This window comes from Geotrypetes seraphini, chromosome 1 (assembly GCF_902459505.1).
Source record: "Geotrypetes seraphini chromosome 1, aGeoSer1.1, whole genome shotgun sequence".
Lineage (NCBI taxonomy): Eukaryota > Metazoa > Chordata > Amphibia > Gymnophiona > Dermophiidae > Geotrypetes > Geotrypetes seraphini.
The window spans coordinates 276798443-276814712 of NC_047084.1; the positions used below are offsets into that span (position 1 = coordinate 276798443).

General features: G+C 41.8%; 1 protein-coding gene across 7 annotated transcripts in view; it reads left to right on the plus strand.

The window, feature by feature from the left end:
- Positions 1-16270, plus strand: part of RPIA (ribose 5-phosphate isomerase A) — a 63350-nt gene that overhangs the window by 27196 nt on the left and 19884 nt on the right. For all 7 annotated transcript variants that reach the window (XR_004540139.1, XM_033952385.1, XM_033952360.1 and 4 more), the window contains 3 exons: positions 867-935; positions 6223-6364; positions 6536-6635. Coding sequence is in view for 6 of the 7 variants with exons in the window: in XM_033952385.1 (XP_033808276.1) it covers positions 867-935; positions 6223-6364; positions 6536-6635 (311 nt within the window). In the remaining variant the exon portion in view is untranslated. The remainder of the gene's footprint in view (positions 1-866; positions 936-6222; positions 6365-6535; positions 6636-16270) is intronic.

Below are 16270 nucleotides of genomic sequence, written 5' to 3' on the forward strand. Positions count from 1 at the left end.
GCCTGGGATAGGCACGTGGGATCTCTCAGAGAGAGAAAAAGATAATGGTTAATATGGATGGGCAGACTAGATGGGCCATTTGGCCTTTTTCTGCCATCATGTTTCTGTTCTATATAGTGTGTATAAAATGTTCTAAATTTTTTTTTACATAACTTCAAAGAAAGGTTGTTTGTAGGCATTCTTAAATATATACTGTAACTACATTTCTTTCCTTGGAAAATGATTTGTGAACAACATAGATGCAAGGCGATCTTCTCTGATGTGTTCTGAAACCATTTTCCTTGCACCCTATATACAGAGAGATAATTGCATAGAATTATAGTACATCTGTTCAAAGTCCTCTTCTAAATAACGCAGTAACTTTTCAGTCAATACCATCTGGAATGTCTGTTTTCTGCAGGAGTTCAGTGAGAGGTATTTGCTTCTAGAACAGGGCAACAATCAACTTTACAATAAAATGTTCTAGAACAGGGGTGAGCAACGAGGGCTGCAATCCAGTCAAGTTTTTAGGATTGAACAGGGCAACAATCAACTTTACAATAAAATGTCCTAGAACAGGGGTGAGCAACGAGGGCTGCAATCCAGTCGAGTTTTTAGGATTTCCCCAATGAATATGCACGAGATCCATTTGCATACAATGGGAGGCAGTGCAGTGCAGTGCAGTACTTCCCCTTTCTCCCCAGAGGACACCATTTTCACATCTAATGTTCCTGCTTTGTGTGAGACTTTCTTGTAATGTGCTGTGTTTATGAACCAAAGCTGGTAATGCTGTTACAGCCTGCAGAAACAACCTGATTAGTAATTTGCCTTCTCCCTTTTAATTGTGCTCTTGCTCTTTCTTTCTTTTTTTTTTTTTTTTTTTTAAGAGGATGCTTGACACAAGAGAAGATTGTTGCTGGCTGTGCCAAATCTTTTATTGTCATTGCTGACTATAGGTATGATAAACTTTCTTGCCGTTCAAAGTGGACCTGGTGATGCTGTGATTTTAAAGTTTCAGTCGTCAAATTTTGGCCAGTACTCTGATCTGGGCCTTTAAGGCTTTTTGTTTTTCCTGACAAGCACTCTTAATTTCAGGGCGTGGTCAGGAAACACTGCCCATAAAGGAAGTAATTGTTTTATATTAATCATTTTCTGCATGTTTTTCACATAGTAAATGGTTGCTATGCATATATTTCTTGCATATAATTTTATAAACCGGGTTGTGGTTGGGCAGAGTTGCAACATAGACGCCTATGTTACAAAATGTGTATGTATATACACACATTTACACTTTATACAGAACAGGTGTAAATTTGTGCAATAGAATTTATACTTTACTGGGGCTTCATTGTGCAGGTCTCTTTATAAAGGTATGTAAACACTTAAGTACATGTACTTCCACTAGATTTCTTATTCTTGCTGTATGATTCTTATTCTTGCTGTGATTCTTTGAATCATTTTTACAGTGGCTTTGTAAAAAGAGCCACAACTGGTGCCACCTCCTGGAAGATGCAAAATGTAAATACACTTCTCCCTCGACATTTGTGGGGGTTAGGAGCAAAACCAGCCCGCAAATAACTATAAGGCCGACTCTGACCTACCCCCAGCTCCCTCCCACCTCCCGGATCCTTCTACAACCTACTTAGGGCCAACTCTGACCCACTCATGCCCCCCCCGAACCCCTCCACAACTTACTTTTTAAAGCCTGGTAGTATAATAGTGAAGCAGGGCAGGACCGATCTTCATATGCTTCTGCCTTGTTTAGAGCCACAAACAAAATTGGCTGCCGTGAGTTCCTGCTGTGCACCATCTCTTCCCTCTTTTCTCCCACTTCCATTCGTCCATGTGCACCATCTCTGCCCTCTTTTCTCTTGCCTTCCCCTCCCCTCCATCCATGTGCCTCTGTTCCTCTACTCTCTGCCTCTCCCACTCAGCATTACTCTTCCCACCCAGTTCCAAAGCACCCCCCCCTCACCATGAAAACTACATGGAGGTCACCAGCACAGCAGTGATCCTCTTGCACCAGAAATGGCCTCATCTGTTCAGTTCCTTTGCTGCAGACTGCTCAAGTGGAAAGATATTACAGAATAAAGCCTTAAAGCATCTCCCCAATATAAAACATTTAATAGTGAAGAATGGGGTAACTAGATGATAAATAAAAGATCTCATTAATCTCTAATTGATTTTTGCCTTTATGATAAATATCATTATATGTCTTATCTTTTATATAGTTTATATGTAAATTCTATTATGTGTTATTCAGATTTTTGCGTTGGACGATGAAGTTTGGGGTGGGCATCTCATAACTATACAGACATCAGTCCTTAGAACCTCTTATGATATATATATCATTTCAGGTTCATGTATGTCGTTTATAATCATTTATGCCCACCACCCCCTACCGATTAATGTTTTTACTTAAAATTTCTGGTCTTAATATTTTTACTTAAAATTTCTGATCTGAATAATTTATTAATTATTAATATTACACCTAAATTTAATATAAATGTTTAACATCAACGTTGATGGTGGCAAGGTCCCACCTGATTCAGATAAGTGTTGCCTTTCAATTACAATGAACTAAGTGGACATCTCATAATTGTGGAAGAGTTTTGTAAAGGGTTTTGTTAGGAAATATACTTATATGCATTATTATTTTTAATTAATGAATTGTTTAGATTTAAAATATTAAATTTAGGGGTAATAGCAGACATGGTAAAACAGGGAGACAAGACATTTTTTAGACATATCAGTGATAGGACGAAGTACAAAAGTGGCATTGCGAGATTCAAATGTGAAGGGGAGGAATATGTAGAAGCTGATAAAGAAAAGGCTGAATTGCTTAACAAATATTTCTGTTCTATATTCTTGGCTGAAGTACTGGGAGCGGGACCACAGAAGACAAATGCAAATAGGGATGGAGGAGTGGTTGACCCTGTTCGATTTTCAGAGGATTCATGAGGAGCTAGCTAAATTAAAGGTAGACAAAGCGATGGGGCCGGATGGTGTGCATCCGATGGTGTTGAAGGAATTTAAGGAAGTTCTGGTGGCTCCGCTGACTGACCTTTTCAATGCTTCTCTAGAGTCAGGAGTGGTACCTGAGGACTTGGAGAAGGGTGGATGTGGTTTCTTTTCATAAAAGTGGAAGTAAGGAAGAAGTAGGGAATTACAATCTGATTTCTGTTGTAAGCAAATTAATGGAAACACATTTAAAACACAGAATGGTGAAGTTTCTGGAATCCAGGACCAGAGGCAACATGGATTCACTAGAGGTAGGTCTTGTCAGACAAATCTGATCAATTTGTTTGACTGGTGACCAGAAAATTGGATAGAGGGAGTGCGCTCAATGTGGTATACTTAGATTTTAGCAAGGCCTTTGATAATGTTCCACACAGACATCTAATAAATAAACTGAATGCCCTCGGGATGGGCCCCAAAGTGACGGACTGGGTCAAGAACTGGTTGAGTGGAAGACAGACGGTAGTGGTTATTGGAGATCGTTCTGAGGAAAGGGATGTTATCAGTGGTGTGCCTCAAGGTTCTTTACTTGGGCCTGTTCTTTTTAACATTTTTATAAGTGATATTGCTGAAGGGCTGCCAGGTAAGATTTGCCTCTTTGTGGATGATAACCAAAATCTGCAATAGAGTACACACCCCGGATGGTGTGAATAACATGAAGAAAAACCTAATGAAACTTGTAGAATGGTCTGAAATTTGGCAGCTAATATGTAATGCTAAGAAATGCAAGGTCATGCATTTGAGCTGCAAAATCCCGAAGGAACGGTACAGTTTAGGGGTTGAAGAACTTATGTGCACTATAGAAGAGCGGGACTTGGGTATGATTGTATGTGATGATCTTAAGGTGGCCAAACAGGTTGAAAACGTGGCGGTGAAAGCTAGAAGGATGCTAGGTGCATAGGTGAGGTATGACCAAATGAGGTATTGATGCCCCCTGTATAAGACTCTGGTGAGTCCTCATTTAGGCCCCACCTTTAAAAAGACATAAAAAGGATGAAGTTGGTCCAGAGGAAGGCTACTAAAAAGGTTTGTGGCCTTCATCATAAGGCTTAAAGATCTCAATATGTATACTTTAGAGGAAAGGCAGGAGAGGGGAGATATGATAGAGATGTTTAAATACCTATGTGGCATAAATGTACATGAGTCAAGTCTCTTTCATTTGAAAGGAAACTGGAATGAGGGCATAGGATGAAGTTAAGATATGATAGAATCAGGAGCAGTCTAAGGAAATACTTTTATACAGAAAGGGTGGTAGATGTGTGGAACTGTGTCCCTGTGGAAGTGGTGGAGATAGACTGTGTCTGAATTCAAGAAAGTGTGAGATAGGCATGTGGGATCTCTTAGAGGAAAAGATAATGGTTCCTATGGATGGGCAGACTAGATGGGCCATTTGGCCTTTATCTGCCATCATGTTTCTATGTTTCTATATGTTCCGCAATTTTATTTTTTATAATAATTTCAACTATTTTGCCCAGCACTGAAGTCAGGCTTGCCGGTCTGTAATTTCCCGGCTCTACCCTGGAACTCTTTTAAAAAATCTGCATAACATTGGTCACCCTCCAATCCTCGGGTACTACAGACGATTTTAGTGACAGTTTACAAATCACTAACAGCAGATCAGCAATTTCATGTTTGTATTCTTTCAGTACTCTGGGATGTATATCATTCAGTCCAGTTAATTTTTCATTCTTTAACTTGCCAATTTGACTTAGTACATTCATCCAGGTTTACTGGGATTTCTTTCACTTCGCCCACATCATCACCATTGAAAACCATTTCCAGTTCAAGTAGATCTCTTCTTCCATAAAGACTGAAGTAAATAGTTCATTCAATCTCTCCTTTTACTCTTTGATCATCCAACGGTCCCATGGATTTCTTTACAGGTTTTCTGTTACTGATATACCTAAAAAAGTTGTTACTATGAGTTTTTGCTTCTCTGGAAATATTCTCTTCATATTCTTTTTTAGCTTTCTTTATCAATGTTTTGCATCTAACTTGCCAATGCTTTTGTCTCTTTTTATTTTCTTCATTTTGGTTCCTTTTTCCATTCATTTAAGAATTTTTTTTTTGGTTCCATTAGTCTTTCACTTCACATTTTAAGCATGCTGGCTTTTGTTTTCTCTTATTTCTACCTTTAATACATGGAATACATATGGGCTGGGCTTCCATGATGGTATTTTTAAATAATGTCCATGGCCTGATTTACAGTCCTAACCTTTTGCCACTGATCCTTATAGCTTCTTTTTAACCATTTTCCTCATTTTATCAGTCACCTTTTCAAAAGTTAAATATTGCTGTGTTAGATTTCTTTAGTGACACTCCAGATATCATCCCAAATTTCATTATATTATGAACACTGTTTCCCAGCAGGCCAACACAGTTACCTATGCCCTGCATTCCACTAAGAACCAATTCTAAAATAGCATCCCCTCTTGTCAGTTCCTGGACCAGTTGTTCCAAGAAGCTTGGTGGCCATTCTCTTTGGAGCTGCACCTGCAGATGTCTGTAATTCGTTCTCTTATGCTTGTAACTCTTGATGCTTGGTGGCCATTTCTGGAAGCAGAACCAAAATGGGAAGTGACTGTGAAAGGAAACAAAGCTTTTTTTTCTATGATTGGAGGTCCACGAATATACAAATACACAGCACAAATAGCGAATAGCGGTCAGAATACATGCAACTGTGGATAAGCGAAATTGGGAATGTGTGAATAACAAGAACAGGCTGTGTATAATTTATTTATTTATTCATTCAATTTTCTATACCATTCTCCCAGGGGAGCTCAGAACTGTTTACATGAATTTTATTCAGGTACTCAAGTATTCCTCCTTGTCTGTCCTGGCAGGCTCACAATCTATGCAATGTGCCTAGGGCAGTAGGGAGATTAAGTGACTTGCCCAGGGTCACAAAGAGCAGCATGGGTTTAAACCCACAACCTCAGAGTGCTGAGGCTGTAGCTTTAACCTCTGTGCCACACTCCCAGGGAAATGTGAGAAGAAAATTTGTACCAGTCGATTAATTTCTGATACATCGTAAGAATCTTCTTCTGTGCTGATTTACACAGGTCTGGAAATATCTGTATTTTATGCCTCATAAATTGTGTATGATTATGGGGAAAAAGTCTTGGTCATGTCTCTGTTCTGGGTAAAGACTACCATCTTGCAATAGTTGGTAATGATAGTGTTTGCTGTGCTAAGCAGCTTTTTTTTTTTCAATTGCCTCTATAGGAAAGATTCTCAGAGTCTGGGGGAGCAATGGAAGAAGGGCATTCCCATAGAAGTTATTCCAATGGCATACGTTCCAGTGGCCAAAACATTAGCCAGTAGGTTTGGGGGAGTTGCTGAGCTCAGGTTGGCAGTTAGCAAAGCTGTAAGTACCAAGTGTATCTTGGCAGGGTACATCAATATCATGCTTAATGATGGGAAATTCAGTAGCCTATATGCTCCCATAAATTTTCTTATGATTTACCTTATTCCTCGCAAGTGGTAGAATGCTTTAGTTGATTGTAACTTTACAATAATTGCACTTTTGTTTTCCTAGGGACCAGTGGTGACGGACAATGGAAATTTTCTTTTAGACTGGAAGTTTGACAAGGTACACGACTGGAGCATAGTGAACACTGCCATTAAAATGATACCAGGTAACCTTTCACAACTTGGAACCTCTATTTTCCAGCTCAGATTGTAAAGTAGCATTTTCATTCAATGTGTGATTTGTACAGAAAAGTGTGCAGTACATGCTCGATGTATGACATCACATAGGAAGTAGTATTTATTTATTTTAAAAAATTATATACCACCTAAAATCTAGGCAGTTTATAAAACAACATAGAAAATAAATAATTACAATATAACATATAAATTCTCCTACATCCTCCACTATGAACATACTCATTTCGTTCACATAAATGCATTGTCTTATAACTAAATCTTCATGAGTTTTTAAAAGTATCACAGAAATAATTACTGTATTTTTGTTGACATAAATACATTGAAAAATAATTGTGTCTGCAATAATTTCTTAAAAGTATTCCTGGGTTTACATAATCGTAACTGACCTGTCAATGAGTTTCAAAATTTAACCCCTACTATTGAAAACAGAATTCCCAACCCTGTTAACATTTCTCTCTTTCATCAATGACAATTTCATATCCTGTGCAGATATTAATTCCCTTCTTGGACAATACAACTCCCAACAAATCTGAAAAACATCCAGGGACTGTATGATATAAAACCTGACGTACAATCCAGAACATTTGATATTGGACTTTCTATTGTACAGGAAGCCAATGTAACTGCTTCAGAATTGGTGTGATATGGGCCATCCACAAAGGACCCACAATTAATCTTGCAGCAGAATTCATCAAAACTTGCAATGCTCTACTTTTCATTTCCACCCGCCCAAAGTAGATGGAGTAGAGGCCAACTGAGTTTTGGATATGGTGCCAGAACTGGTCCCATATCATTTTTTGCTCAGTTTGTTTTTGAAGAAAGGTTATTTTAATTTTTGTAAAAGCTCTTAAATCCCCACTATATCATGAAAAGTGCAAACGATATTACTAACTAACTAGAGGGGCCTCAGTTAAGGAGCCTACGCAAGTCATATACTCTGACCGCACAAGTCTGCGTAGATTTTCAGCTCCTTTGCTCCAATCATCGGCAACCCTCCAGTCCCTAACCTCCACTAAAATTTTGGATTTTATTGTGCATAAATATCTAAAAAAAATTTTTATTGCAAAAAGTTTAACAGTACTCTATAAAATCTAAATTTTTTTAAATTCTTTTTATCTTCTTCAATTTTCGATTTAACAATATGAATGCACTATTTCTTTAAGGTGAGACTACATTTTAACATCAAAGTGTTCATGGTAGAGTTTAAAGTTACTTAGCTCCAGCCAGACTGTATATTCACAGCAAATTGCTTCAAAACATGCCAACGTGGCCAGCGTTTCGTGGAAACTTATTACATCCACTGCTTCAGGGCCGGTTAGTGGAGCATGCTGCTGGAATATCTCTGCACAGGAATTATTTACTGAGACTTTTCCTGTGCAGAGATATTCCAGCAGCATGCTCCACTAACCGGCCCTGAAGCAGTGGATGTAATAAGTTTCCACGAAACGCTGGCCACGTTGGCATGTTTTGAAGCAATTTGCTGTGAATATACAGTCTGGCTGGAGCTAAGTAACTTTAAACTCTACCATGAACACTTTGATGTTAAAATGTAGTCTCACCTTAAAGAAATAGTGCATTCATATTGTTAAATCGAAAATTGAAGAAGATAAAAAGAATTTAAAAAAATTTAGATTTTATAGAGTACTGTTAAACTTTTTGCAATAAAATTTTTTTTAGATATTTATGCACAATAAAATCCAAAATTTTAGTGGAGGTTAGGGACTGGAGGGTTGCCGATGATTGGAGCAAAGGAGCTGAAAATCTACGCAGACTTGTGCGGTCAGAGTATATGACTTGCGTAGGCTCCTTAACTGAGGCCCCTCTAGTTAGTTAGTAATATCGTTTGCACTTTTCATGATATAGTGGGGATTTAAGAGCTTTTACTATTATTATTTTTCCACTACGGGTTTTATACTATAGTGTATTTATTTTAATTTTTGGTCATGTTTTCAGTTTCAGCCAAAAAATGACCATGTGTTTTCAGCAGAAGCAGAAATTTTCTGCTTTTAAATTTAAGTCTGTAAATTTGGGATGATAAACTCCTTAGGAATTAGCCTCTCTGTGGAGTTATTGTATCATCTGTTATTCAGAATGTGGCACAAAGTCAGCCACTGTAAAAGCACTGTGGATTTTAGCTTTAGTTTTCATTAGCTGTGGTCCATTTAGGCTGCTGAGAAGACAAGGAAAATTTGAGTCTTTTACTCAGTCTTCCTCTTAAACCTTCCTGGCTTTCTTTCACCACTATTGGAACCTCTCTACCGAGACTCCTTAAATATCCTATTTCAATATTATCCTCCAAACGATGCCCTTGTTGTGTTGTAAGCTTTAATTCTGTACAATTGTATCCCTGTGCAGCATAAACTGTAACTCCATGCTATGTTCCAAGAATAGTCTTATGTAATTGTACGTTGTAATACCATGACTGTAAAACTGTAACCCGTTCTGAGCTCTTTGGGGAGGACGGGATATAAAACCATCCAAGTAAATAAATATTTGCAGATGATCTGTTACCGTATGTTCAACAACCTAGGTTAACTTTACCAGTCCTCATTTGTGAACGTAAATCTTATGGAGCAGTCTAAGGAAGGGGTAGGCAATTCTGGTGCCAATTCGAGAGCCAGAGCCAGGTCAGGTTTTCAGGATATCCACAATAAATATGCATGAGATAGATTTGCATCTCAAGGAGGCAGTGCATGAAAATCCATCTCATACATATTCATTGTGGATATCCTGGAAACCTGACCTGGCTCCGGCTCTCGAGGACCGGAATTGCCTACCCCTGGTCTAAGGTATTAAAATCAACATGGGGAAATCTGAATTGTTGGGATTGACATAAAAGGATGAAATATTTTTGAGGACGTTTTTCTATTTAAGCTGTCCCCTGGAGTAATCCATTATTTAGAGATGCAAGTGCGCCATAATCTTAAGATGAACATTTTACTTAGACTGTTTTTGTTTAACGTATTACTGATACATGTTCTTTCTAAGGTGTTGAAACAGATTCAGCAGACCTTTATGATTTTTTATATGAAGGGGAAGCAATCTTCGATTGTCATTGAGGGTTCTCTGTTTTGGTCAAGAGCAGGGGGAAGGAAATCCCCCAATGTTCATTGTTACCACTGGGCAGCGCAATTACGCTTCCTGGTGGACTGGAAATTTGGGGTGGAGAAGTTTAGTGTTTGTTTAGAGCAGGGTCTTTGCCCCCTTTTTTCCACTTCTTCATCTGTTGTACACATCTCTTCCATTAAAAGTTATTAAGGGACACTTGGACAATCCCTTCTTATTACATTTGTTTCAGATTTGGGGAGTTTTTCGCAAGAGACGGGGCCAAAGTGGGAGGGTGTTCACCCTATCTAGTATCTGTAGTGAAAGCCATTATTTAGAAACATGGAAACATAGAAACATGATGACAGATAAAGGCCAAATGGCCCATCTAGTCTGCCCATCCGCAATAACCATTATCTCTTTCTCTCTCCGAGATATCCCACGTGCCTGTCTGAGGCCCTCTTGAATTCAGACACAATCTCTGTTTCCACCACCTCTTCCAGGAGACTGTTCAACGCATCTACCACCCTTCTGTAAAAAAAGTATTTCCTCAGATTACTTCGGAGCTTGTCGCCTTTTAACTTCATCCTATGTCCTCTCATTGCAGAGTTTCCTTTTTTTGGCGCGCATTTGCCTCCAAATACGCTGCTTCGCCTTGTACTAACAAAGGACTTGTTATCCATGGATTACAACATTACAGTGATCCCTGATGCAAGCGTTTTGATTCGCCGAAACACAGTAGTGTGTTGGGTCCACAGTTTATATATGTCCTTTTATTGGAATAAACCAGACTCTTTTACATCAGTGATCCTACGTGAAGTGTTCATTGTCCGTTCCCACTGTTTCTTGTGTGCTTTTGTACCTGTGGGTTTTTTGTCCTGTTACTTTAGCTTATTCTGAAGGTCATTTTACAATACTGGTCCTCAACGTGGTTTTGCCGGGTTGCAGACCAGTGATCAACTGAATGAGTTCTGGTAACTCGACCACTGAAAAGGCTTGCATGTGCCCAATAACGTACCCAGTAACGCGGCAGAGTGAAATCCCCGACGGACAAGGCCAAGCAGCCTGTTTAGAGTGCTGCCGGCTCGACGCTACTTCGGTTGAAGGTAGGGCTCGCTTGCAGTCGGTGGGGAGGGAAGGATGGAGGGTCAGCAGGGGTTTGGCTTTAGGGGGATTTGCTCCAGGGTTCTGCACAAGGGATGGGAGGTAAGGAAGGATAGAAGCTGGGAAAACTTCTGCTGCACAGGGGGATGGGAGGGAGGAGAGGAAAGATGCTGCGCATTTGGGTGAGAGAAAGGAAAGAGGAAGAATTGGGGTAAAGGAGAGGGAGAGATGATCGTGTGCATACCCTGAAAATATGACTTAGTGCCTTTTTTGGGCCCCAAATGAATTTAAGACACTGTCTTAATTTTCAGGAAAACACGGTTCTAATCATTTCTATATCACTACTAGACAGCACTGTACGTCAAAACACAGACAGTCCCTGCTCAAAAGAGCTTACAATCTAGTCAAGACAGACAAACTGGACAAGAAAATACACTGCTCAGGTGGAGGAATTAGAGTGAATGATAAGAAAGATATTGGTGCTTAGAAGGTAGTTTGGAATTGAAAGCATCTTCAAAGAAGTGGGCTTTGAGTCTGGGTTTGAATACTGCCAGAGGCGGAGCCTGATATATCGAGTAGTTTGTTCCAGGCATATGGTACAGCAAGGTAGAAGGGATGGAGTCTGGAGTTGGTTTTCAATGTGTTTGCTGATCTTAAATTTTAAGAGAATTTCTGGTTAATTGCATAAGTTTTTAAGTATCATCCTCCAGGTGTATGACTCATTTCTATTGTTTTCAGAGAAAGGACTAGTTAGTTCTTTGCTTGAAGTCTCCAGTTTGCTGCCACTGGACTGTTCAATCTTGCAGAGGTGGTGCATATAGGCCCAAGAAGGGAGGAGACTGGGCACTACAGTGATACCACATGAAAGCAAAGTGGCGCTGAGGATGGGTGCCTTAGAGGAGGTACCCCTCTAGCCCTGTGGTTGGTTGAGGTATCTCCTCTTTTCATTGTATCACTCATTGTATTGAGATGTGACTGCACCTTGATTACTATGTGCAATTATGGTCACCCTTTTCTCAAAAAAGATACTGTGAAATTAGAAAAGGTATAGAGAAGGGCGACAAAAATGATAAGGGCATGAGGTATCTTCCTTAAGAGCGGCTTAAGAGGCTAAGGCTTTTCAGCTTAGAAAAGAGACAACTGAGGGGAGATATAATAGAGGTCTCTAAAAATACTAAGTAGAGTGGAATGGGTAGACATGAATTCCTTGTTTACTCTTTTTTTTTCCCCCCCCAAAAAAATACAAGGATCAGGGGACATACAATGAAGCTACTAGGTAATAAATGAAAAAAATAAATCGCTTAGCATGTAATTAAACTCTGCAATTTGTTGCCAGAGAATGTGGGTTTAAAAAAGGTTTGCATAATTTCCTGAAAAAAGTCCATAAACCTTTTTATCCCAGGACAAGCAGGCAGATATTCTCACACATGGGTGATGTCACCAACGGAGCCCCGCAGCGGACAGCCTCGAAAGCAGACTTGCTTGAAGATCTTTATAAGAGCTTCTGAGTGCTGCACTGCACATGCGCGAGTGCCTTCCCGCCCGAACTAGGGCGCACGTCTCCTGTGAGGGTCCTCAGTTCAACGTTTTCCGCAGAGCTGAGAAGTGCTCTTCGTTTCAGCTCTGCAGCCTTCGTTGGCTTCTTTCTTTTTTGTTTTCAGTTGCTGTGCTCGCATTTCCTTTATCTCTTTTTTTTTTAAAAAAAAAAAACAAAACTTCTATTTTCTTTTTCCGTCCGGCCGGCGGACCTCGGGCCTAGACCCAACCGCTCGCCTTGTTCAGTATGTCTCGGCCTCTTACCAAGTTCAAACGGTGTAGTCAATGCAGCAAGACAATTTCCATCACCGACCCCCATAGTCGGTGTATGGTCTGTTTGGGTCCTGGACACTGCCCTGAAGATTGTCACCACTGCTTTACCCTTCAACCTCGGGCCTTTCGTTGCCGCTGTGTCAATTTCCTCCAACTTTTTGGCACACTGGACCAACCGCCCGAGAAGGCCTCGACCTGGACTTCGGGAACGGCCTCGGTCTCGAAAGCCTTGTCTTCGGCTTCGACGCCGGCCTCGACCTCGAAGACCTCGATCCCAGCTTCTGTTCCCGCTAAGGCCTCGACCTCGACATCCTCGGTCTTAAAGGCCTCGTCGGTGCCTCCTCTGAAGTCATCTTCCATGGGTAAGTCTCCTGTCTCTCCTTCAGGTACCGTCCCTAAGAAGCCACCAGAGTCTCAGGCATCCCAGGCCGTACCGACAGTCCTGCCAGCCTCCTCGAGACCTCCAGCTAAGCGTGCCTCCAAGCATCGGGAATACTCATCTTCGAGGTCGCCCTCCTTGGAGCGCACTGCTGCACCTATGAGACCTGATCCTTTTGTCTCGGTGCCGATGTTCGAGGACATGTTGAAGGCCATACTGACTACTCAAATTTCCTCGATAGTGGATCAGTTTGTTCTGTCCTCGACCCTGCCTCCTTCCGGCCAGCCTGAGCAGCAGTCTGAGCCTCCTGTCGAAGCACCTCGAGGCAGGTCTCGGAGACCTCATAGGCTCTCATCTAGTGACTCTTCACCTGAGCCTCGGCCAATGTCTCCTACGCCTCGCTCGAAGCACTCGAGGCACCTTGCTTCCAAACTTCGTAAAGAGTCCTCTCTTGCACAGAAGTTCTCATCTTCACTGGATACTGTGTCTTCTATGCCTCATTTATCCAAAGCCACCAAGACTCTTACATCTAAGCATAAGTCTCGTACCGCTTCTACGCCAGCTGTTTCTCCTCGAAGTCCAATGAGGTCCAGAACTCCTTCGTCGAGACCATCTTTGAGAGATTCTTTCCCTCTTGCCTCGACTCACTCTGTGCCTTGAACCCCGGGGACCTCTCCATCGAGGAGTTTGAAGTGCAAGCACTCGCTGACTCCACCTCATACAGGTAGTGCTGCTTCTTCCATCACTGTGCGCTTGGAATCGGAGCCCTTGTCTCAATATTCTAGAGACTCTGTAGTTCCTCGGTCTCGCACCCCCTCTCCAGAGGATGCCTCGACCTCGAAGTCTGCTTCCTTTGCCAAGTTCGTCTTCGACATGGGGAAAGCCCTCCAACTAGATCTTAACTCTGATTCCAAGTATACCCCAGAATACTTGGCTGACATGGAGTTGCCTCATCCACCCAAGGAGACTTTGAGGCTTCCTATGACTCCAGTGTTGAAGCAAATTTTCATGAGGAATATGGAAATTCCTTATTCCATTACAGCTATTCCATCCAAACTGGAATCCCACTACCGCACAGTACCCTGCAAAGGCTTTGAGAAATCTCAATTATCACATCAGTCTATGGTGGTGGAATCTTCTTTAAAGAAAGTTCATCCATCTAAGCTTTATGCTGCGGTTCATCCAGGCAGGGAGGGTCATTCCATGGATAAGTTTGGCCGCAGATTATACCAGAATTCCTTGATGACTAATAGAATCCTTAATTATAATTACATTTTTACAACTTATTTCAACCATTTTCTGAAATTGTTGCCTTCATTTTACCCGGATCTTCAAGGTCAATGTCTTCAAGACTTCAAACAGGTCCTCAAAACTTTGTCTCAATTACAACTCTTTATGTTGCAAGCCACATATGATGCTTTTGAGCTTTCCTCTAGAGTCTGCCTTTGCAGTAGCCATGCGTCGTCTTGCCTGGCTACGCATTGTTGACATGGATCCCAATCTGCAAGACCGTCTAGCCAACTTACCTTGTCAAGGGACTGAACTTTTTGGTGATTCCATTGAAACTGTTACCAAGCACCTCTCTGAACATGAGCGCTCTTTTGCTTCCCTGATTCGGCCCAAGCCTAAGACTCCTCCTGCTCGGGCCTACAAACAACCACAGCGTCGTTATCCTCAGAAACGACACCAGCTTTTTCCAGGCCTCTGCCTAGAAGACCTCGCAACAACAACGTCAGCAGAAGGCTCAGACTCCTGCTGCCACTAAACCAGCTCAGTCTTTTTGACATTCCCAGTCTGAGCATGCCAACCTCCCTGCATCAGAATTCTCTTCTACCCATTGGAGGTCGTCTTCACCATTTCTATCCCCAGTGGGAGATGATCACCTCAAATCTCTGAGTTCTCACCATCCTGCAAGAGGGATACTCTCTTCACTTGCTTCAGGTGCCTCCAGATTGCCCTCCAAGAGAGTGTCCTTCCAATTCGTCGCAACTTCCTCTTCTTCTTCAGGAAGCTCAGGCTCTCCTTCGCCTTTGAGCTGTCAAGGAGATTCCTCTCAACCAACGGAACATGGGTTTTTATTCCCGTTACTTTCTAGTTCCAAAGAAGACGGGGGATTTGCGACCCTTTCTGGACCTCAGAGCCCTCAACAAATTTCTAGTCAAAGAGAAGTTTCGGATGCTGTCTTTGCCAACCTTATATTCCCTGATGGATCAGGGAGATTGGCTTTGCTCTCTGGATCTCAAAGTGGCTTACATTCATATCCCCATTCATCCAGTCTCTCGCAAATACCTTCGATTCAAGGTGGAGAATCTTCATCTCCAATACAGAGTTCTTCCTTTCGGACTCGTCCCCCAGGATCTTCACAAAATGCCTGGTGGTGATGGCTGCAGTCCTCCGTGTCCAAGGTCTTCAAGTTTTCCCATACCTGGACGACTGGCTTATCAAGGCCCCCTCTCAACAAGGGGTTATTGCAGCGATCCAACAGACTATTATGTTCCTCCAAAGTCTGGGATTCAAAATCAACTTTCCAAAATCCCAGTTGACCCCCATCTTAATCTCTCCAGTTCATTGGGGCCACTCTAGACACTGTCCAGCTCAGAGCGTTTCTACCTCCACCACATCGGGATACCCTCATTTGCCTCTGCCATCAAGTGTCTCGTCTTCCATCAATTTCAGCAAGACAACTGATGGTTCTGCTCGGCCACATGGCTTCTACAGTTCACGTGACTCCTTTTGCCAGACTTCACCTTTGCATACCTCAGTGGACTCTGGCATCTCAGTGGCAACAAGCTACAGACCCGCCTTCTCAACAAATCACAGTGACTCTTTTGTTGAAGCAGACTCTCCACTGGTGGATGCTCTCTTCCAATCTTTCCAGAGGTTTACTGTTCCACATTCTCCCTCATCAGAAGGTTCTCACGACAGATTTGTCAAGCTATGCCTGGGGAGCCCATGTCGATGGGCTTCATACCCAAGGTCCTTGGACTCATGCAGACCGTCTTTGTCATATCTATCTGTTGGAACTCGGAGCGATTTTCAATGCTCTCAAAGCTTTTCAACACCTTCACGACAATGTGGTACTTGTCCGGACGGACAACCAGGTGGCCATGTATTATGTCAACAAACAGGGAGGTACAGGATCTCACTCCCTTTGTCAAGAAGCTCTGAAGCTGTGGAATTGGGCAATTCATCAGAACATCTTTCTCAGAGCTGTATATATTCAGGGTCAGCACAACTGCTACCGGACAAATTGAGTTGTCTTCTGCA